Genomic DNA, 24,174 nt, shown 5'->3' on the forward strand with positions numbered 1-24,174 from the left:
TGAATCTGTTTCATGATAAAAAAAATCCATTTCTTGTAAAACTCATCCAATTTACGCATTTACAGGAACACGGGAATGCAAAGAATTAGATATCAACGTGAAATGTGACCACCGTGGCAATGTGCGACAAACTCGACAGATATCCACTCAACCGTCAGTCAAAACTGAAGATACTTACGTTCTCGATGCCATCATCCCGGTTGAAGAGTGAGTTTTATATTATAGTTAAAATTACCACTAATTAGTATTATAAATGGGGAGTTATAGTGGTGTGGGGGTAGAAACAAGTAGAATATGATCATATCTTTAATGGTAGAATAGGAATTTCATCTTTAAATCCTGCTGCTTGAGCATGGATCGCACTTGTATATAATTGATGTACTAATACAGGATTAGGAAGAAATCCTTTATGAGTAAATCAGTGAAATGAGTGCACTTTCCTCAGACGTACTTTTACTATCTTAGTCGTGATTTATCTAAGCATGTCTCTGATTCACTATTGCATGTATTCTGTGGCACATAGGACTCGAAGCAACCGAGAGGGACGGCAAGCTGGAGACACGTATAGCATCGAGATCTCGTTCCCGGCCATAAAGTAAGTTGCACATTTATGCACTCCGCACCATCTATGTTGATTAAACCCATAGGTTGAGGAAACAGCTAGCCCATTTTCGACATAAAGTTAATACGAGATAAGATAAATAAATAAAAATGTGTTTATTATTGTGTAAGATTTGGGAACCCTTTTAAGTAAAAAAATACTTGTGTCAGTTAAAATTTCGTTTTTTTTTAAACTGTTTACAACAAACAAAATATAGCCCCTATTATATTATATAGTATTGACGTTAATAGGAAACGTTATTTAGGTCCAAGGTCAATTTAAAATGCTCGTTCATAGAGAAACAATTTCGCTTATAATGAGAAAAACATAGGGGAACTAATTCTCAACATATTATAGGTATATACTTATGATAAGACAATATTTTACTGTCGTGATGTCGGCTTATTAAACCTATTCAAGAGGAACAATATTATTCATTAAGTTAATATATTTAACTAGCTGTTAAACCAACCTGTGGAAAGCTTAATTGAATATATTCAAGCGAGCTAACAGGTTACTTAGAACCGTATATTCCACTTGCAGCGACCCGGTTATCCACAACGGTAACAACGAAAGATCGACGGTTAAAAAACTATTGGAGAAATTGATTCTGGAAGACGAACAGTTTGATGTTCGAAGCATATTACCGAATACAGTGCCTGATCCAGCCAGTTTGAAATTGGAATCCGACTACGCGTGTCCGATGGGACAAGTTGTTACGGCTCCCGATTGTGGTAAGTTCACCATTGAATTAAAAATCCTTTATCCTATCTCATCATCCTATCCTATCTCATCATCCTATCCTATCTCATCATCCTATCCTATCTCATCATCATATCTAACGGAATAGAGTACGAGCTGGTGTATTTTTCAATTTGGATATTATCTTTCATGTTTCTACTGGTAGACGGTCAATTAGTAAATGTGCTTTCTGTGTTGGAATGTTAATGATGCCACATCCAGGAACTTGGGTTAAACGCCACTACCTATAAACATTTTTTTTTTATTATTACTTAATATGTCATGTGGGACATGGTGTAATGGTTGCAGCTCCTTACAAACAAAAAACTTGCCGATTAAAAAGAGTGGCGGAGTGTTTATTGCCAATTCTTCTCTTCCGTTCTCAATTTGACAACTAGTAGTAAATGTAAAATTAGAAGCATTTAATGTATATTTCTTTTTTTGACGTTCATAAGTGTACATTGTGTTATATGAATAAATGATTTTTGACTTTTGAAATGAGAAACGGAAACATATATAATATTTTACGACTTTACATATTTTCCTTTGAAAACAATTGGACAGCTTTTGCTGACAAAGAGGTGGTGATAAAAGAAATAATGAAAGAGTCAATATATCATACAATTTCTTCACAGTCGCGTGCGCCGTGGGAACATACCTGGACGCGGCAAGTGACACCTGTCAGCCTTGTCCTTCTGGAACCTATCAATCAGAAGCAGGGCAGCTGCAATGTACCTCATGTCCTTCGATCGCCGGTCAACCAGGTGTCACCCAAGCAACTGGAGCTAGAAGTGCCGCAGATTGTAAAGGTATGCGATCATCCATTTATAAAAATATATTGTAATATGTGAGAAATTATGTTAGATTTAGTTTTACTGCGAGAAGGTTTAATTCCGTAAACTGTATCCAGCGAAAGCGTAGTTGTTTAATTAATATCTGGTTACTTAACTATACAATATATATAGTTAAGTAACCTGATATTACGTTACGATAACAACAAATCATACGTGGTTGTTTGGATTACAGAACAAAATATTAAAATAAATAATGACTTTTTACTCTGCCTTATTTGTGGTGACTTCAGGCAATCTTTTGTTTTTATGCTCATTCAGTACTTTTATTTTACCTGTTGCATTGTCCATGTTTTGATAAGATAGATAGTATGGTCATTCATCTGCAATACTAAAAAATAGAGCTCTTTATAATTTTCATACATATAGTTTCATTCTCTGTTCACTCCCAAATGGCAAGCAAGGTGTTTCTTTTTATTATTTTATATAGTCTAGTTCTTATAGATATCTTTTACGCAGCGAAATTTAACGTAGAACTCCCAAAACACAGCTGGTTAAAACAATCCTCCAACACGTAACAGTATTCGGTTTCGTAATTACAAGTGTTAAATTTCCCGTTTGCAGAGAGGTGCGCTGCCGGGAAATACTACGACGCTGAGGCAGAATTATGCAGGCCTTGCGGTCACGGCTCGTACCAGCCTAGAGAGGGTGCTTTTGCGTGTATCGCTTGTCCCAGGGGGCAAACTACAAGGGCCACGGAGGCTGTGTCCGCAGCTGAATGTCGGGATGATTGTCCTTCAGGTAAACGTAGACTTTGTTCGAATAAAGTTATTTAAATTCTTATACGAAATAAAAAATACTAAACTTATATTAAAGGTTAGAAGAGGAATATTCAAAAATTAAACCATAAATTATCACTTGTGAAATAAACTTGCGTTTTGTGTGTTTATTTTATAACGAAGACTTTCTTGGCGTCAACTTGTGCCAAGGAAACAAAAGAAATGTCTGATCGCATTATTCTCTACCTTCGCGTTCCAATTTCTAACTTTATATGTTCGCAATATTTTTCAATTGAAAATGCAATATAAATACCGCTTCAAAATACGTTACGTACGTTGTAATTGAATTTTTAGAATTCCGAAACTTAAAGTTTGTTTTTTTCTTTATAATTTATTATTTGTTAGTACTACAAATTAAAGTTAAAATATACAACGTAATTACTTTTTAATTATGTTACTAAACGACTTATTAAAGTGTTTATGTTCGATAAAAACAGGTTTGAAGTGAGTTGTTTTTGCCTAATCACATATTTAAATATTTATGTACCAGGCGAACAGCTAAGCAACGAAGGTGGTTGTGAGCCATGTCCTCGTGGTACCTGGAGAGCAAGCGGCGCAGGTGCGGCCTGTGTCTCCTGTCCTTCTGGCACCACTACTCCACAAGTCGGCGCCGCTTTGCCTGACCAATGCTCACTGCCTGTCTGTAAACCTGGTAAGTATTTGTAATATGCGTATTGCATTGTAAACGTAATACTTTTCGAAATACTAAATTCAAAGCGGATCTAATAATTCGTACCGCTAGGGAACGGCAATATTGCAAATTTTACTTTACATTAGATAAAGCCTTCAAAGAACAAGCGTTCATGATAGTTATTAAGTAGTTAGCAGAAGAGGCTTTTTAGTTATTTTTAGTGTATAAAGATTAATTTGATTGTACCAAGTAGCTTATACAAACTCTATATGATTATTAACAAGATCTTTTGAGCACATGAATGAGTAAAATATTTCCGTAAATTATCTCCAACATAGTATTGTCTTTTATTGACATAAACTTTTACACATTTAAAAGAAAACACTTTTTTACCGGATTGAAGTTATGTATTATTAGATATAAATCTACGATTATTTTACACAATTTTAAATTTTTCCGATGTTTCGCGTGCTTTACAGCGTGCGTTGTCACGGTGACTGAAGACAAAAGGTGTTGAATGTCAAAAAGTATCACAGCATCAGTATACATAACTTCAATCCGGTAAAGAAGTGTTTTCTTTATCTCCAACAAACAAACCATCCATGGAAAATCAAATTAAAGTAATAGAAACAGGATACACGGTGTTAATCGACTGTCCGTTCATGCTAAATCTATACATATTGAAGACAATATTTAAAACGTAAACAATCGTAGTAAAGCATTTGTAACAGTGGGCAAACGTGCCTCCATCATTTGACGTTAAGTGATACCCATGGGAACTCTTATTGCCAGAAGGCTTGTTGCCGGCCTTTAAAACCATATTCACAATTATTCACGCGGAAAAAATTTAAGCATTTGGTAGCGTTAAAATCAGTGTGTGAAAACTTATTAATCAATGTTTCAGTACTTTAGTTATAATATTATAAAGGGCTAGTTAAATACAAAGCGGGTTTGTGCATAATTAATGAAAAGTGGATGCCAACATTTTAATTGGATAAACAGTTTGCACTTATTCAGTTTGGTTAATTATTTATTGTTACGTCTGAATTATTTTGAGTCCATGCTTCGTCTAAAGATACATTAGTTAATTAAACTCGAAATAGAATAGGCTTAGGGCACAAATGCAAATAGGTTACAATATATAATATTCGTAATATATAATGTACAATCGTAGAAGATAGATTTCATTTCGTATTATAAAAATAAAATAAAAAGCCTTTATTTTCTTGCAAAATCAAATTAAACTAATCTAATGTTCTATAAGTTTTAAAATAAGATTACACAAATTTTTGTCTATATAAGTATATTTTTGTCTATATATATTTGTATATATAAGTAAGTCAAATAATATCCAACTTCAACTTCGTTTGCAAGAACCCCTCCCCAGTTGAAGGCCTTCTCCAAAATACTACTTTTAGTTTTACATTTAAAAGACAATAGATTAATATAAATATTTGAAAACATGTTGAATCGAATTTTATAATATTAGTTATTAAAATCTATATATATAAAAGAAAGTCGTGTTTGTTACAACACTTATAACTCGAGAACGGTTGGACCGATTGCCATGGTTTTTGATTTGTTGGATTTGTTTCCGTCCCGAATAGCAGAATAAGCATATATAATAAAATATCGGATAAGTTATCGAATAACAATAAATAAATAAATTAATTTTACGAATGCAAAAACCATATGGTGCCATCTGTTGACAAAACTACGCATCATTTTACGTCGAATTCGTGTCAGTTCAAGAAATTCCGATCTTGAGGTGAATGAGGAGATGCATAACCATGCTTTGATCCTGATCAAAAGATGTTGGATATTAGAAAGTGCTTAACATGCAGTATCGCCATATTGACGCTAGAGAGAAGATGCCTAATGTGTAAAACTGCCATTCTTCTTTCGCAATGGCAAGCAATAAAACATTTTTGTATTTGCAAAAGAGTTGTATTAATGTAATACTAAACATTAATGAAATCCTAAACTAAGTTAAATTAAAGTAACAACGATATTATAAGGTTGTAGGGCGGAACGAAGTTAGCCAGGTCAGCTAGTAGTTATTAATTTTAAACACTTTCAGGTACATTCCTGAACGTGACTCTCAACACCTGCATTCTCTGCAAGAAGGGTACCTACCAGTCTGAGACCCAACAAACAACCTGTATCGATTGTCCAATCAATACCAGCACAAAGGAGGCAGGCGCTGTAAGTATATATGTTATAAAGTCTAAGTGGATACGGCACATATTGTATGGCTACAATAACTGCGATGACGTCATACCCTGAAACGCTCTAAGGAAGTTATTCCGATTAAGGATATACAACTTCTCGACTTAGCGACTAGGGCCTTCGGGTCGGCCAGTCAGTCGTTAGACTGGACAAGATCCTCTCTTCAGCTTTGAGGAACTGTTCACTCCACTCCACAGACAAAATTTATCACAATTTTTAAATTACCCATTTGAAATATTAATGATTTGTATAAATTAAAAACTAACCAACTAAGTTATGGAGGCAATAAACATACAATATACATACTTTAATACCTATATTAAAGTTCCGTAATTCCTCGGTTTTAGGGAAAAAAGTAATTTTATCATTGTAGGTTCACCTAACATATAATTGTCAATTTTAGTCATTTTTTTGATTTTATGAAGCGAAATAATAATTTATTAATTTTCAAGCCTTTCTATTCTGTAGATTTTTCTAGTAAAGTATTCTAGCTATAAGTAAACTTATACCAAGAGTCACGATCCAACGATGTTTTTACGAATTATAACATCTTGAGATAAGACTAAAGTGCGTCTTGAGACGTGTTTCGTGGCTTTTTATTTGATTTCAGCCATTATAAGGACGATTTATCTACGAGTCTGCAAACCTATTTGAGATTTTAAGCTTATTCCACAATATCTTTTAATTACAGCACAATGTTGACGTAACAATAGTTTCTGCTTGAACAGGCACGACTCACGCAATATTATCTGTTTCAACAAGAATATCTTTACCTAGATCTCTCATTAAGAAAGTCTCGTAGTATTCACTCGAATGCCCAGCTGATTAAAGATTAATCTCAGACGTCTGCAGATATTCAGTAAAATACTATCAATCCAGTTTCTAAAGGTTTTAATATGTTTACTTTTACATTCTTCTTTGTAATTATGAAAAGGAATGGAGTTATTACCCTATTTGGATACTTTACGTGTTCACTTGAACATCTACGTTCACATTCCCGGCAAACCAAAACAAAAATCGTTTGAAAATACATCGATTGATAAGATACGTGTAAAGTAATACAAAATGTCAGTAATTCTAACCGCGCTATAACCTAACATTAGAAGAGTATCAGCCTAAGGTGTCTGAATCTGTTTCTTAAAAGTTAATAATCAGCCTTCTGGGCCTGACACGCGTGGTCGTTTTTTAGATATAATATGATATGTTGGTGTCCTCACGATGTGTTCCTTCACTGTACGAATGTTAAATGCGCGCAAAGAAAAGTGACCTCGGTGATTTCTTCGCGACGGGTTGACGGTCCCACGCTAAAGCCACTAGGCCAACACTGTTATGATTATCGTATAAAATATGTTTATATTATATACTTTCTTTTCCACAGGTATCACTAGCAGAATGCACAAATCCTTGTGACATGAATGGACCGGAAATGCATTGTGACCTTAACGCGTATTGCCTGCTCGTACAGGAAACTAATGAGTTCCATTGCCAATGTAAGCCTGGATTCAACGGAACTGGAAAAGTTTGTACAGGTAAAAAAAATATACTTTAGGTATTCTATCCCCTTTGTCCCTCCTTTCAGAAGAACGCGATTTGACGAAAACTCACCGATATCCAGATTGAGCATTCTGTTACGATTATCAGCTAGGTCTGGATATCTATAGTTGCTCTCCTCACACTTTGAAATCCATATTCCTTTAGTTTTTATAATTTAATTTTTAGTTTTTTATTTCTTCGTGTTTGTTATGTTTGCCTATAGGTGTTTGTTACAATAAATCTTTTGTTTAATTTTCTCGTACCAAAGTATAAGTGTGCCGAGCGTGGGCAAGCTTTTATAAATAAATAAATAATCTCGTACCAATATATGTAATTACGTTTATATATATATATATACACAGATTTTAGTTACAAAACATTTAGAATGTGCAGTACGTTCGTCAGCTCTTATCTTTAACTTTTATGAAAATAGTTCGAAAAAAAGCTTCTGGTACATCGTTTGTTCCCACGTTCAACCAAGTTTTTTTTAAACGTTTGCCCTCTTAAATCGCTGTAATAAATATATAAACTACATATATTATTTGATGGTACATTAATTAATTAAAACCACACCAATTATAACTAGAAATCTGGTCTTGCAAATTTCAGTTCCGAACTTTCAAACTCAAATACAACTACAATTGGTTTGAAGACAGCTATAACTCTCTCAATACTTCATCCTATTAAATATATTGAAACTCTAAACCCTGTACTTGGATGGAATTTCAGTTAATTAAATACCCATGTTGGCATATCAACACGCGATAATCATTCGGGAACCTTTCAACCCAAATACCTTTGTACCTCAATTATTTATTCCACAACCATTTAAACTTGCTAAAATGTTATTCTATGCTTTCAGTTTGTTAGTTCAAACATGTAATGTGTTGTGTGTATTTATTTATTTAGTTTTTCTGCTACTGATATAACGATTTTGATTTTTTTGTTTGGTTAATCTAAACAGTTTTGTAATAGTAAGATCACACCACCTTAGTGTTGCTAACATTCAAAAATATGACTTAACGCTTAGTATGATTTCGTACGTTAAATCTGTATTGAAACTCCCTTATTAGCTCGCGCTAATTTTCTTTTCTAAAACTCACCCTAAAGCCGGAATTATTTTACGAAATTAGTGGCATGCATGTGATATCAGTTTCACGAAAGTAGTTTCTATAATATATTAGTAATTTCGCAATTTGTGTCGTAAAATCTACAGTATCGCAGCAGGCATGGCCTAATAAATATTTTAAAAAATTTGCTTAAATATGACGAATTTAAAAAGTCCCTTTTAGAGCTTAATAATGCACAAATGTCTCTCATTTTAATTTGTCAGGGATAATTACAGTTTAAATATGCTTCTATAATTTCAGATGTTTGTATCGACTTCTGCGACAACGGTGGTGAATGTGTAAAGGATGCAAGAGGTGAGCCGTCGTGCAGGTGCGCGGGTTCATTCACGGGCAGACATTGCCGGGAGAAGAGCGAGTTCGCATACATTGCTAGTGGAGTTGCGGGAGGAGTTATATTCATCATATTCTTAGTGCTGCTTGTATGGATGATCTGCGTTAGGTAAGATCGATTATCATTTACTCTTTAGTAGATCTGACAGTCGTAGGTAAATTTTTTTTAAATATTACAGACTATATATGGTTTATTATCAGACCAGAAAATCACTTTTCGACAGGAATTTCATACAAAATCGTTTGGCGATCGTGGGTCTCGCCTGTCGAAAAGTGAATTTGCCTCAAGCCCCTGATTTTTGACAAATAATTTATGGAGTATGTTTCTACTTATTGCACTTAATTATCTTAATTATCGTTTCTTGAAAGAGAAACCTGCTTGCAAGAAATCACTTGTTAGCAATAAGGTTGCTTCGTAACTGTTTAAGTTTCCTGATTGCTTTCTAGTTTTATAAAATGTGAGAGTTCTTGGAAGAACATAAATCCAGTTCGTTAAGTTCAATCTCCTAGAAGAACCATCACAATAAATTTCTTTAAACTAATTCCTACAGGAAAACAAAAAATTGTCTATATTACGTGTATAAAATAAACTCCTATCTGCAGATCGTCCAAGAAACGCGAACCAAAGAAAACATTAACACCAGCTATTGACCAAAATGGTTCCCAAGTGAACTTCTACTACGGTGCGCATACGCCGTACGCGGAATCAATCGCTCCATCTCACCACTCCACATACGCACATTACTATGACGACGAAGAAGATGGTTGGGAAATGCCCAATTTCTACAACGAGACATATATGAAAGAGAGCTTACACAACGGGATGAATGGGAAGATGAATAGCCTAGCGCGGTCCAACGCCAGCATCTATGGGACAAAGGAGGATCTCTATGACAGATTAAAAAGGCACGCATACCCTGGTAAGAAAGGTCAGTATTTGGAGCACCGATGCACATATTAGACACATTCGCAGCGTTACACTTTAGTTTATAGTTGCTTGCTCTAGTTCTTGGATCAGTTCACTAGACGAGATATTCAGCTTAGTACGTCACTTGCGAACGGGTTCTATATTCAAAACATCACGTATTTTCTACCAGTCGTAAACTGATATGCTTTAAAAAATCTACGATAAACTTAAATTAAATCTACGCGCAATTACTTGTGTTTTTAATATGGAATTCGAACGTTATTTACTGGTTGATTTAGTGGAATGTGCTACTTGTTCCAACCGCACTTATCTCTCACACAGCTGAACCAATTTTGCTGGATTTTTGTACATAGCATTGGAGAGACGGGCACAAAGATACTGTCCCCATTTTAAATTGGTGAAATGTAATCTTTTTTGCCAAAAAGTTTGTTAAAATAATCATGAATAACCGAAAAATAGTTGGTCTGTTTCGTCATTGTCTGAATTCGTCAGTTTTGACCTCAATATTACGACATTGATTAATTTATCAACAATATCGTTACATCATTAAAAACAAATGATGCAATTTATCCACAGATAAGAGCGACAGTGACAGTGAGGGTCAGTAAACAGCGACGGACTGCGGTGTATTCTGGTCAAACTTACATAATAATAGTTGATTCTCCTCGAACAATTTTAATAGATATACCACTCCAGTGTTTCCCACACATACCTCCGCTTTCCTATTAAATACACCTTTGGTGCTTTGCATTTCTATTTCATTATTCTGCGTTATGACTGTAAATAAACTTATAATGGGCTATATCTATGAAAATTGTCGAGGCAATGTAGAATTTTGTACTCTGCTAGCTTTATAATTAGTTTTAATTTTTAATAAGCAATGTGTATTAACACACTCACTGTTTGACCCCACCAAATATTATTCTAGAGACCGTCACAAATATGTGTTTCAAATTACAAAAACAGTGAATGTGTTGATGTTCGAATTTCGATCGAATGCTCAAATATTTTAGGCGTATAATGCCATATCAATGACGGGGCGGATGTGACATTCTAATGAAGATTGATTTTTACATTGTGTAAATATATTTGTATATTTATAATGGTCTAATACCGACCATTCATTTGTAGGTTTTGTACATCGAATTATTGTAATACTAATTGTATTTTAAGAAATTTTATTTTTGTAATGTGGACTTAGTGTTTGCAGCGTGTTTGTATAAATGGTTGTATAGTCTTAGTTACAAACATGAATACTTTACTGTAGATTAATTATTATTTTCTGTATCTTCTACCTATTGACAACGATATATTTCCCGCCTTCTCTTTGGACATCATATTTAATACTCATCATGTTTTAGTGGTCTGTATTCCATCACATTGTATCACAATTACCACGTTAGTAAATAACAGTTAACAAAAATAAAATAAATATATATTTCAATGTGTTTATTTTTATTACAATTTTTTCAACAAATATAAAAGTATTTAACACGTGACATAGCTTATCTAAAAGATATAAAATAACGATAATGCTGATATATAACTGAAATCTTGGATTATAGTAATAGACGGTAATTTTAATAGAACCACAATTTATAAAGAAATATTATTAATATATTACCGGTTTGCGTATTTAACTTAGGTATATATCAGAATAAGCATTAATTTCTTTATTTTATAACAACCAATTTGAAACAACAATATACATATTATATTCATTTTTATATATTATTTTATTTCTACACATAAAGAGAAAAAAAATGGTCAAATAACAGTTCACCTTGCATATACAAAATTCCTCAAACACAATAACCAAGATCAAGACATTTGATAATAAATCAATGGGATATTATTACTATATTTATTTTTGGACTATGTTTTTTGTGTTGGTTATTTCTACATAATATTATAGACTTAATAGTATCAAATGAAGTAGTTAGCTAAAATATCCAAAATAAAATAGTACTTTAGTATTCATTTTGTTTACGAGTATCTGATTATTTATCGTTTGAATCACATTTAATTCCAATTATAATATCACACAATTCCTATGTAAACAATATCCAATCACTATAGTTTTATAAACGGGGCAAAAGGACCGCCAATAGACACTGTTTTGACAACTGTCAAAATGACAGTTAAAAAGTTTTGACTGGTTTACTTGGCGTGCTTCTCGTAAAACTCCTTCATGTATTTGACCAGATCTTCCACCTCGTCCACAGTCACGGCGTTGTATATCGAAGCCCGAATACCGCCCACGCTCCTGTTAAAAAATGTTTTGGTGAAAACTACGAATGTCTAATTGAGTGCTATTTTGACGTGATAACGTCTTTAAAATCGTTTTAGTCGGGTGACATGTTCAGAAACTTGTGTCACACCAAAACCTCACGAGCGCGATCGCAGGTATAACGAGAGAGAGACGGACCGATCTCCCGTCTCATCTCGAGCGCTGCCAGTCATTCCGTGAAACTTGTCACGCGGAATCCTCACGAGCGGAGGCTGGCATAGCGTTCGAGTGAGTGGACCGATCTTCCGTCTCTCTCACTCTATCGGCATACAAACGAATGGAGATTTGTTATCTTCATTAATTCCTTACTTCCCAAAAACTTATATCACGTAAACATCTCGATCGTAAACCTACTTTACAAACAACCAATATTTTTTACTAAAATTATTGATTGTTCTTCATACTACTCCCATAAAGAAGTTAATTGACAGGAAACTTTTACTCCTTTCTCTCTTCACGATCATAATCATTATTATGGGTAGCTAGCTGTTAATCCGACCTTGTAGGTTACAAAAAAAATCTAAATCAGTGTTTTAAACCGGAAAGAATAATAAAGACGTACTCACAACGGCTTTTACAACACAAGTTAAGTTAAGATATCACATTGACCGTATATTACGGTAAAACTTGTGGAATATTTGAAAAATAAAATTAAATACAAAAAAATCGTTTTATAAGGCATTAAACTATTTATCAGAGTTTATGATAACATTAGACATTAAAAAAAGCTGACAATATCATGATGCAGCATAAAAAAAATAATGTCATCACAAAGTCGTAAAAAATATTATTATATAATATTTAAAAAAATTACATGACTCGCGTAATTTTCGCATTTATTATTACCACATTACGATATCCGCGATGTGATGGTAATAATAGCAATTGTCATTAAATATTTATTGTTTGGATTTGGATGATATCCTACGAATTTTAACAAAGGCAGGGCAAACCCATCACAATAGAAAGAAATAACAACAGAACCTATGAGTGGAATAGTTTAAGAAACTAAAAATTTTATGTAAATTTTCCACTAGTCAAAATTCAGCCAGTACGAATTACCTGTTAGCAACAAATGTTATCACAAACAGATAGGAAATCTTGTAAAGGCAGAAAACAGCCACTGATAACAAAATTAAATATATATGTTTTAAAAATTATTATATCACACAAGTCGATTTATGTAGTAACAAAATTTACCAAACGCCATGACAATTAATATACATACTTTGACAAATTCTTACCTATGTCCCTTCAATTGTATAAGTCCCAACGCCTCTGCACCCTTCAAGAACTCTTTCTCCAAAGCTTCGTCACCACCAGCTGAGCCAACTCTGAATGGAATGTTCATTTTACTCCTAGCGTCTTTGGCAACTGGGGCATAGTAGAAGCCGTTCGATTGCTCGATTAGGTCATAAATTAGTGACGCCTTTTTGTTTGCCAATTCAGCCATTTTATCAAGACCTCCTTTCCTTTCGATCCATTCTAAACATTTTCCCATTACGTATATACTGCAATCAAGATTTTTTTTTCATTTTAAATAAAATAGTTGTTATTCGAAAACTAATCTGACCTAAATAGTGAAAGAATTATTATTTATTTTCACGCTAGGCACTAGGGTAATAAAGGCAAAATACTCAATTCAGTTAATGTTTTTTAACAAAATAAAAAAATATTTTTATTTTTAATATCAAATATATGATAATAAACTGCGATTCGATTATGAGTATAAATAATTAATTCGCCTTATTTCAAGTATTAATCTAAAGCTTTTACGAAGTCAGTCAGTAAACTTTGAAATATATTACAATTAAAAATTATGAGATTTTTTAAATTTTAAGCTTATAAAGTAGTTCTATAATTGGGATGAATAAAAAATATTTATTTAAAAACTTACGCGAACATAGGTGGTGTGTTAAGGATAGAATCGGCCTTTGCGTTGGCAGTCCAGTCCAAAATAATTGGACAAATGGGCAGAGCCTGGTTCAGAAGGTCCTCTCTGACGATGACCAGGGCTACACCAGATGTACCAATGTTCTTTTGGGCACCGCCATATATTACTCCAAACTAAAATCCGATAAAAACTTGTGAAACAAAAGAAAGTAATCCTAGGCATTTCATATATTTTTAGCGACCCATTCCACATAATATAAATCCAATTCTGGCTTACTTTTGTTAGAATAGTTTAAATTAAATAATAAATTTAAAGTTCTACAAATTTTTAAAAAAGAAGAAAAGGACGTCTTCACAACACAAACGGTCACAGTTTCGTACTGCATACACAAGGATTAATATGAATTTGGCGACTCCGGACAGTGATAATGGTTGTCGACGCAGAAAAATTCATAAATATTTTAAATGTTAACATAATTATCTTACTATAAAAACAAAATATCGGCCTAACCTGAATTTTTAATACAGTAAAAATTTCAGTAACAATAAATTCAGTAATATTTTAATAAAAAAAAATGATAGCGTATTTATTAAGATATTATAGCTAGAATTATTGTTATAATGGAATCAATAACCTTATCGTGTTAGATATCGAAAGTCTAATAACAATAACATATTGTTTAGCTATCATGCCTGTTGCGTGACATACATAAACTACAATCTTTTAACAAGAAAAAGTACCTACTACTGTTGTAGGTATAGAATATTTTAGTGTTAACATGGAACCATGCCGATCAACGAGTAATTATATGCAATATATTTTCTATTGTTATACTTTGCAATTAGTTCTGAAACCTATCTTTAATTGGAAATAAATATTAAGTCATATCGCTTTCCCCGGGAAGCAAAGTCGTATAAGCAAAATCAATTTTTTTCAGGAAAAATAATAGAAGTTTACGACTAGGATACTAAGTACATATACAAATAAATATATCAAAGGAAAGCAAGATTTATATCTAGAACGTAATAATTCATTACCATTATTTTCACGGAAAATGTATAACCATGGTGAAACTGAGATATTATTACCACTCTTTATTTGTTTTTAAATTGTCGAATTAACTTTTATGAGTAATTTGTAGAAAATCTAAATAACAACAAAACAAACAAGGATAATCTAAACGGAAATTATCATTATAATTGTTTCGATCTATTTTAGGAAAGTAAAATCAGGTAAAGGTGTATTACTAATATTGTGCACAAAATAATTTCTATAGAATATAGACATCTTGAATTTTTTTTTATAATGTTTTTTTTTGCAAAAATGCTAAAAAAAATACAGTTATACTACACCGTCCAGTCGTAATAGTACTTTACGACTTTGTTCTCCGGGGCAAGCGATATAATATATGATGGCACTTTTTAGAATTTTTGGAAAAAGGAAAATTTTACCTTAGAAACATCCAATTTCTTTGACATAAAGTTTGACGACATGTCAGCGACTAAAGGTACTCCCTTTGTATCAGGGATATAATCGAATTCAACACCTGAAAAAAATACAGATGAATGGAAAATAATGTTAGTTTTTTAACTTATAATTTAATCATCCTCAGTGCTTTATTATAGTATGTAAATAGTTTGAATGAACGCAGATACAACTAAATGAACACTCTAGCTAGTAGCTCTAATTCATAAACTATAATTCATTAGTGATTCAGTAATATTGAATGGGCCATCGGTAAAACTTGGTATTGCTTCATCAGTGCCCTGATAGATATGTTGTATGAAAAACTTGAATTGTGTTAAGCAAAACAGAAATATCGAAACAAAATCATGACTGAATAAATTACTTAAATTAATTATTTTAACTAATTTTTTACTCTACATTTTTTGCGCGACCGCAGAGCAGGCGGAAAATAATAAACGCCTCAACTATTATAAAAGTTTTAATCCTACAACTATGATTTGGTTTCCTTTGAAGTAGAGACTCTTGGGCCGTGGGGTTCAAGCGCACAGGCACTAATTACAACCACAACACACACACATTACACACTTAAAATGTACCTTATTCCTTTTTTTTCTTTCCATACTTTTTTCTTATTTTTCTTTTTTGGTTATTATTATTATTTTGTGTGTGTTTCGTTAGTAATAATGTCTATGATAAATTACAAACCGTCAAAAACAGAAAATATTATTGACCTATACGATATGGAATAGTTCGTGCTAATGTTTCACTACCAGTTCTGCTTCACAATACTAGCTAGCTAGCTAATATTATAACATACTGTTAAGGCTCTTACCATGGATAGTTTCGTTTCCACAAATATGGACATATGATGCATTGGGATCAAGGTTCCATGTAGACTGGTCAGGGATCCCTGTATATTTGTCTGTAGCTGGCACAACCATATTGACTTTGCCATATTTCTTCGCTTCTTTGGCTGCTAACGCTGACCAGGCACCTGCAGACAATTTTTTTTTTATCTTTAGTAATCTGGATTAGACTGATAAGTAGTCTATAGCATAACTCGACTCGACAAATTTAGTACGTAATTTATATTTTAACCAAATTATCTAAGAGAAATTTGCAAGCCATTATGACTGCCAGAATACGCGATCTACGTATGTAACATGGTACCTATATCATTTTCATGCAAATAAAGCATGATTATTATTAATAAAAACAAACACATATATATACATAATCTGTATTAATATTGATCATCCCAAAACACGACATATAAGATCTAAGCAAATTTCTAGTGCTAATTTAGACAGCAAAAAAATAAGTATGTAACGTATACACTATACAGTCAAAATTCGATAAGTGCGAGCTCAAGGGACCGCGACCTCTTTTTCTCTTATAGAGGTTTCTCACATCACGTTTTTGATTACAGAGTTATAGAAGGGGTCTGTTTCACATATACAGGTCTATAAAACTATAGAAAATAATAACAGACGCTCATTTGGTTTGAATTAAATAACAGTCCCTCGAAATTTAAGAATGAGTCATAAATGGCAAATGTTAAATGCGTTTAACTGTCACGTAGAGGTATAGGCAAGTACCAATCTCACTTATAGAGGTACAGGCAAGTACCAATCTCACTTATAGAGGTTCACGCTTGAAAAATGACTGTTACTTATACAGGTTTCATGTTTGGGACTTATAGATGTTTTAGGAAGGCTAAATGACGGAACCCGATAAATACTCTCATTAATAGAGTTTTCTCGCTTACCCAGGTGTCACAAACATGGGTTTGACTGTAGTATAACGATTTAATAAATATCAATATACCTGTGACCACGTAATCAGCCGTCCCAGTTCTCGATATCAAGTTGAGAGGTACAGCCGCGAACTGGCCTTGTCCACCTCCCGCCAACAATAATATCTTGTAGTTGGCTGGTACATTTCTATGGAAAAAGATATCTCAAAATTTTTATCCTTAACAGGCCGGCAACGCACTTGCGAGCCTTCTGGCACTTAACATCAGGTGAGCCTCCTGCCCGTTTGCCTCCTATTACATTTAAAAAATCTGTTTTCTATTAAAGTTGAAATAGTATAGAATTTATCTGCATGCGTTTAGTTTCTTTATATTATCCCCACGATTTACAATTCAGAAGCCTTCGGAATACGATAATTACTGTTATACTTAATTAATGCATTTTAATTTAAAACTGTGAACTTAGGTTCGTTCAAGAGATTTTCCGAACATAATTGATCTGAAAATCGATATATTTTAGAATAGGTTAAACAATTCTTTTTAAATCATCGTAAATATAAACAAATGATATTATTAATTTTTTTTTTTTTTTTTTAATCTTATTTATTTTATAAGCCATACATCTAATGATTAAGGCGGCTTAAAAATATAAGAACGTTGACAAAGGTATTACTCTAACAGTTTACTAATTAACGAGCATTTTTATAGTATTCAGATCTAAGGTTCAATGACTCTATAATATAACTAATAAATCTGTCACTAAAATCAGCAGTGAACCCTGAACTTAATATTTGATGGAGAAAGAAGAGAAAGTCGCCAGTAGAACATCGAGATTCCTTTAAGAAATCCAACCTAGCTTTTTCATTGATTTTACACTCGAGAACTAAATGTAGGAGGTCCTCTTCTCTCTCACATCGTGTACAATTTGGATCGTCTCTTTTTTTCATAATAAAATTAAACTTGTTAAGTGGCATGTGGTAAGTACGGGTTCGGAAGCAAATAACTAAATCATTTCTATTGAGAACTCTTGAGTAAAACCAAGGCTCGCGTGGAGGTTCGTCCACAATGGTCCTGTACCAGATGCCTTTGTCCTGAGAGCATTCATTAAAATAAGATTTAAATTTCATAAAATTGTGATTTTTAATTTTTGGGAGATGATCAATGTAGTGCGGTACGATGTCGAGAGGTATGCCGGTCTGTAGAGCTTTGGATGCAAGAGAGTCCACAAACTCGTTACCCCTGACACCCACATGTGAAGGAATCCATTGTAGACGAACTTCAACCCCGTTACGTATCAATTTATAGATACATTTAATAATAAGGTAAGCTTCGTTTCTACCGACACTACCGCCCTTAGCACATCCTAACAAATGTTGTAAACTGCTTCTTGAGTCTGTAAAAATAACTATTTTATGGTATGGTGTCGACTCTATGTAATGTATTGCTTCATTAATTGCAGTCAGTTCAACTCCCATTACAGGTATACTTGGATTTTCAATAAGAAATTTTGCCCCAAAATCTGTAGCCTCATCGTAAAACGCGCAACCTGAGCCGTCTCTTGTTTTGGATCCATCAGTGTAAATTTTAATATAGTCCGAGAACTGAACATCTATCATATCTTCGGTACGTTTCTTAAGATCGTTAATGGGTAGTTTAGCTTTCGATTCATTAATAGTGTTAATTCTATGTAATATGATATTATCCCAGGGGAATGATTTAACATCAAATGAAAGCAAAAATTGGGGCAAAATCTCAAATTGTGACATAGCCAAGTTGGAAAACTTTCTGAAACTCTCAAGCAGAAGTGGAATTTGGTCTTTGCGCCAATATCTAGGACCCGAATTTAAATCGTTGTCTAATGTTTCCAATTGATTTTTCAATTGGTCAGATGATCTGCAAGAAAGTTTCAGAAAATATTTGTCACTTAAATATGATCGTCTCAGATATAGGGGTGGAATACAAAGTTCGCTTTCCATGGCAAAAATTGGCGTGTCCCGAATAAAACTTCCACAAAGGCGAAGACATTGGTTTTGAATTACGTCCAACCTCTGGAGAAGCCTAGAGTTGGCGTTACCGTAATTAATGCATCCATAATCTAGTCGGGATCGTACCAGAGACAAATATAATCTTCTTAAGTGAGTTGGATGGACACCCCACTTTGAACTACTTATGCAACTAAGGATATTAACATATGCAACACATTTTTGGGCAGTTTCTAAAACATGGCGGGTCCAGTTCAGGCGGCTGTCCACCCAAACACCTAAGAACTTTGTACAATTTGTAAACTCAATTTCAGTGTTATTTATTCGTAAACTAATAAAAGGCACTTTATATTTTCTAGTAAAGATGCATACTTTAGTCTTTGAGAGAGATATTTCTAATCCAATTTCCTGTAACATTGTCATAAAAGTGTTAAGACTTGATTGAATGATACTAGCACAAAAATTAATATTTTGATTAATACAGTATAAAGCGAAGTCGTCGGCATATTGTGAGACCTTAACTGTCTTAACGAGTGAGTTGCACAATTTAATTGTCACTATATTGAATAAAATAGGTGACATTGGGTCACCTTGAGCTAAACCTTGTCTGCTTATTCTAGTTATTTCTGTACCATCCCCAAGCCTATATATCAAAACTCTTTCTTTTAAAAATTCTCTAATGTATCTAAATATGAACGGATCGACATCAAATTCAGCTAATGAGGTTATAAGAGGTTCAATTGCCACATTGTTATAAGCGTTACTAATGTCTCCGTAAGCGCACAAAACGTATTCCTTGTGTATAAAAGCCGTTTCTGTGTCTACAATAAACCTACTAAGATTGTCTTGACAAGAAAGTCCACGTCGGAAACCCAAAGTGCTATTATTAAATAATTTTTTGCTTTCGAAATGATGCTCAAGCCGACGAGCTATCATTAAATTAAAGGTCTTACAAAGGCAGTTGATGAGTGAGATAGGACGATACTTATCAGTGTTTCTCTTAAGTATGGCAATAAGTTTGATCCTACGCCACTGCTCTGGTATCTCACCTGTTTTATAAATAGTGTTAAATATGTGCAAGAGATATTCCTTCGCGTTATCCGGCAAATGGTTAATCATAGAATAAGTAATGTTATCTAAACCTGCCGAAGTATCTACTCTTTTAAGAGTCAAGATAAGTTCTGTAAGAGTAAAAAAAAAAGGACTTAAACCATCAATATTGGGATCTAGGGGCTGAATGGAAACACTGTCAGGAGTGAGTTCTGTTAAAAAGGAGACTGCGGTATTTTCTGGTAAGTAATGCTTTGGGCTTCGGTAACCTTTAATCCATCTGAGTTTCCTCCAAACCTCATAACTGGGCGTACTGTAATCTATGTTATCACAAAACTGTTGCCAGGAATTCCTTTTGGCAAGTTTAATTAGTTTTCTAGCAATAATTACTTTTTCCTTGTAAATTAAATAGTTTTCGACCGATCGTAGTTTCCTAAATTTTTTAAGAGATAATCGTCTCTCAGCTACTGCCTTCGATAAATCAGGATTCCACCAAGGTTTAGGTTTGAATTTTTTAGGGTTAAAACCGGTTTTAATATATGGGATGTTTTTATTAGCACTTTCTTCAATAACCTCAATAAGTTTATCGTAGTTATATTGAACGTTATCTCCGTAATCTAATCCCTCACATGCAGATTCTATGTGTTGAGTGTAATCTATCCAGTTGGCCTTTTTGATGTTCCTTTTTAATTCGGGGCTATTTTGGGTACTGTCTAACGTTTTAATAGAAATAATGAGGTGATCACTGCCAAGAGATTCGTTAGTGACGCTCCACTCAAAGTCTAGTGAGAGATCGGCACTACAAAAGGAGACATCAGGTGATGTGCATATCATACTATCATTATGCTTAGCGCAACGGGTAAAGTCTCCATTGTTAAGAAATACGTAATTATGTGATATGCTAGCGTTCGATAAAAGCCTACCTCTTGTGTCAGTAGTATATGACCAAGCCATGTGATGAGCATTGAAATCTCCGACTATTAGAGTTTTCTCAGAAAAGTGACTAAAAAGCTCCTGGTATTCTCCAACGCTAACTGTGACATTTGTAGGAGAATAGACCCCTATGATATGTTGAAGTTTATTGCTATTAAGGATTTCAAGGCACAAGACGTCAATATTATTAAAATTACTTGGGAGAAGTTTGAGACTACAGTTTATAGATGTATGGACCAGGATAGCTAAGCCTGCATATCCATCTGCTCGATCCTTTCTAAAGACAGAGTAACCTGCTAAATTAATTTGGTGATCGCATTGCAGCCAAGTTTCAGAAAGAATGCATATATGTACCTTTTGATAATGTAGATATACGTCCAATTCACTTAACTTTGGTATAAGACTTTGACAATTCCATTGAATAATATTAAGTTTGAATCCGATGGTCGAGACCATCAAAACACACAAAAAATAAATATATTATGTAAATAGTATTGACTTAAAAGTAACTTATTTAATTAAATTGGGATTTTTCTTAATAGCTAAGAGCTTAAGTTTACCTATAATACGAGAAAGTCTGTTCTTAACACTACGATATGATATGATCGGTATTAAGTCAGAAAACATTTCAATTAAGGCACTAATGTCTTCTGTATAGCTGTAAGTTATTTTCGATATATCCTTAACCCGATATGTGTGAGTGAGAAAATCTTTGACTTGTTTTCCAGATAGTGGGTACTCTTTACCTGAATTGGTTGTAAACTTTTCAACGTGATCCCAGTCGATCGATTCAAGATCGCTATGAGGCGATGTTTTAAGTTTTTTTACACTCTTGGATATGTGTACTTCATCTAAGCTGGACTGGGAAGATTTATCATCGAAGTCCTCATCACTATTTTCGTTGCTAGTTAGGTTTTTTTCTCTTGTTGTTTCAGACTCCATGAAATCAGTTGTAGTCGAAGATTCAGTGGGAGGGTGTGGCCGCTTGAAAATTGGTGTCTCCGTAGTATCCCGTAGTGTTTTTTCGTTGACAACATTTGAGTCGTTACTATTATCCGGGCATTTAGAGGCTACGTGACCGTCTTTTTTACATATGAAACATGTCATAGTATCTGATGAGAAATAGATCCAGTAATTTGTTTCTTCAAAATCAATAGATAGTTTTTCTGGAAGTCGGGTGAAATCTTCGGGAGTTACGTAAACTTGTCTTCGGAAGCTTAGAATGTGATTATAGCCTGTTTCATTGAAACCAGCACGCAGGAAAGAGATGGGAGACTGCGGTGTGATATTCATTTCTAACAGCTTCTTTTCAATATCGATGTGCGGTATAATGGGACAAACATTCGATATTATGATACGTCTGTTTCTGCTGATCAGCGGTCGGATGGGTAGTTTGTGGTTTTGGATCGTAACAAATTTTTTTTTGTCAATGATCTCATCAGCGATTACCTTTGAAGAAACGTAAATACAAATTCTGTTGTTTGATATTCTTGATAAAAATCGGATTTGGGATGGGTCTATGATTCTTCCTAAAGCTTGGGCATAATCTTTGATTTGAACGTTTTCTAAAGCATCGATGACAATTGCTTGATCTTTTTTAGGGAACATGGTATTTTGGGTGACAGTAGCATAACTAGGGTTATTGACTAACGATTGGGGGTTCATTTTGTTCCTGTAATCAGAAACAATTGGCAAGTAGCGAAGTTATCACTTATATAAAACACACAAAAACGATTCCATAATAATTAGTCACTATCACAGTGAGGGTAGGAAGGTAATTGCACTCGTGGAAAAATAATTCACTAGCGCGCGCAGGTAACGACCGGTCTCGGTGACAAATCACTGACCACTGATATTATTAATTACTTTACAAATAAAAATACGAAATCAATATCATTTTGCATTTAAAATATCTAAAGACAAAATGGTATGATTGTGCGAATTGCAAGCAAAACATCCTCACAGGAAAAATTCACTAAGTTCATCATAGAACATTATCCTACGAGGATAAAACTACATAATAAGTAATAGTAACAAGGAAAGGTTACTTAACAACTTTTTTTTCAATCATAGTACCACTCTTCAGATGGCTTTAATAGCTCACTTCTAAAATATAATTAAATATTTCATAATACACAGCCCCATTAAGAAAACGAAAGGTCTTATCATTGTATAAAACATAACCTTAACCTAAATTTTATACGCGGTAAAAACAAATGAAATCTTATACAAATCAGGTGGTTAAACCGGTAGGTATTAATTTTAAGAATATTTAATATACGTAAATAGATTCGTATATTACGTCATGATACTGATAAAAAATATTCCGATAAGCAAGCTAAGATAAATAATACGATAATACTTACAGAAGTCTTCTTACAATATCCTGAACTTCGGTGTTAAACTTCAAATAAGTAGGTGTCCTGTGGCTTGTTTCCATTAAACTAATTCCAGTTCCTTTAAAGTTCGTTAACTCGTCCCTTATAATTTCATACACCTATAAATATATTATTTTAGAAAACATATATTGTATTAGAAAGCAATGTTTCATATTTACTTACTTCCTCAGGCAATTTTGCCGGGCCGGCACCAAAATTGTGTATTTTTGGCATTTTATTTTATTGACACAACTATTCACGTTCGATCACACAAGGCAACTGAATAAATGTATAGCGAATTAGCGAATGACTCTCAATTATTGTGATACTAAAGCCGTCGAGGAATGTTATTAATTTTGTCTCGCAAATTTTATCGAAATATTATCGTAATACCAAAGATTAATTGTTTACAATACTGTTGTTCAACTATCTAGTATTTTAACCAGATAAAACTTGTTCATTCCGAACCGCTTGCGCAGTTTTATCTCAATTCTACTTTTGTAATAGATTTTTTTTTATTAGTGAAATTTTAATTTATAATTATTTGATAGATACCTCATGATACATAAAAACGGATCAGCCAATATACACACACTCCGTTTAAATTATAATACTTCACCGTTTCAACACATTTGCGAAAAGAGATAAATGTAGTACATACTTTGGCTGAGACT

General features: G+C 33.5%; 2 protein-coding genes across 4 annotated transcripts in view; one reads left to right on the forward strand and one right to left on the reverse strand.

Moving 5' to 3' along the window:
• LOC125052907 overlaps positions 1 to 11,197 on the forward strand; it is a 64,363-nt gene extending 53,166 nt beyond the window's left edge. The window contains exons 26-36 of one of the 3 annotated variants that reach the window (XM_047653984.1): positions 66 to 207; positions 524 to 595; positions 1,145 to 1,335; positions 1,978 to 2,151; positions 2,758 to 2,934; positions 3,463 to 3,624; positions 5,684 to 5,808; positions 7,211 to 7,361; positions 8,736 to 8,934; positions 9,429 to 9,754; positions 10,330 to 11,197. In XM_047653984.1, the coding sequence (XP_047509940.1) occupies positions 66 to 207; positions 524 to 595; positions 1,145 to 1,335; positions 1,978 to 2,151; positions 2,758 to 2,934; positions 3,463 to 3,624; positions 5,684 to 5,808; positions 7,211 to 7,361; positions 8,736 to 8,934; positions 9,429 to 9,754; positions 10,330 to 10,361 (1,751 nt within the window). In that variant the 3' untranslated portion in view covers positions 10,362 to 11,197. The remainder of the gene's footprint in view (positions 1 to 65; positions 208 to 523; positions 596 to 1,144; positions 1,336 to 1,977; positions 2,152 to 2,757; positions 2,935 to 3,462; positions 3,625 to 5,683; positions 5,809 to 7,210; positions 7,362 to 8,735; positions 8,935 to 9,428; positions 9,755 to 10,329) is intronic. The other 2 variants (XM_047653985.1, XM_047653986.1) reach the window with 2 other exon arrangements.
• A 243-nt stretch (positions 11,198 to 11,440) lies between these two features.
• On the reverse strand, positions 11,441 to 23,842 carry LOC125052910 (probable phosphoserine aminotransferase). The gene is made up of 8 exons (XM_047653991.1): positions 23,684 to 23,842; positions 23,489 to 23,619; positions 17,232 to 17,347; positions 16,237 to 16,398; positions 15,389 to 15,483; positions 13,941 to 14,110; positions 13,288 to 13,554; positions 11,441 to 12,019 (listed from the first exon to the last, which is right to left on the reverse strand). The coding sequence occupies exons 1-8, from the start codon at positions 23,732 to 23,734 to the stop codon at positions 11,914 to 11,916; spliced, it is 1,098 nt and encodes a 365-aa protein (XP_047509947.1). The 5' UTR covers positions 23,735 to 23,842; the 3' UTR covers positions 11,441 to 11,913.
• Positions 23,843 to 24,174: the final 332 nt, after the last annotated feature.

This window comes from Pieris napi, chromosome 10, assembly GCF_905475465.1.
Source record: "Pieris napi chromosome 10, ilPieNapi1.2, whole genome shotgun sequence".
Classification (NCBI taxonomy): domain Eukaryota; kingdom Metazoa; phylum Arthropoda; class Insecta; order Lepidoptera; family Pieridae; genus Pieris; species Pieris napi.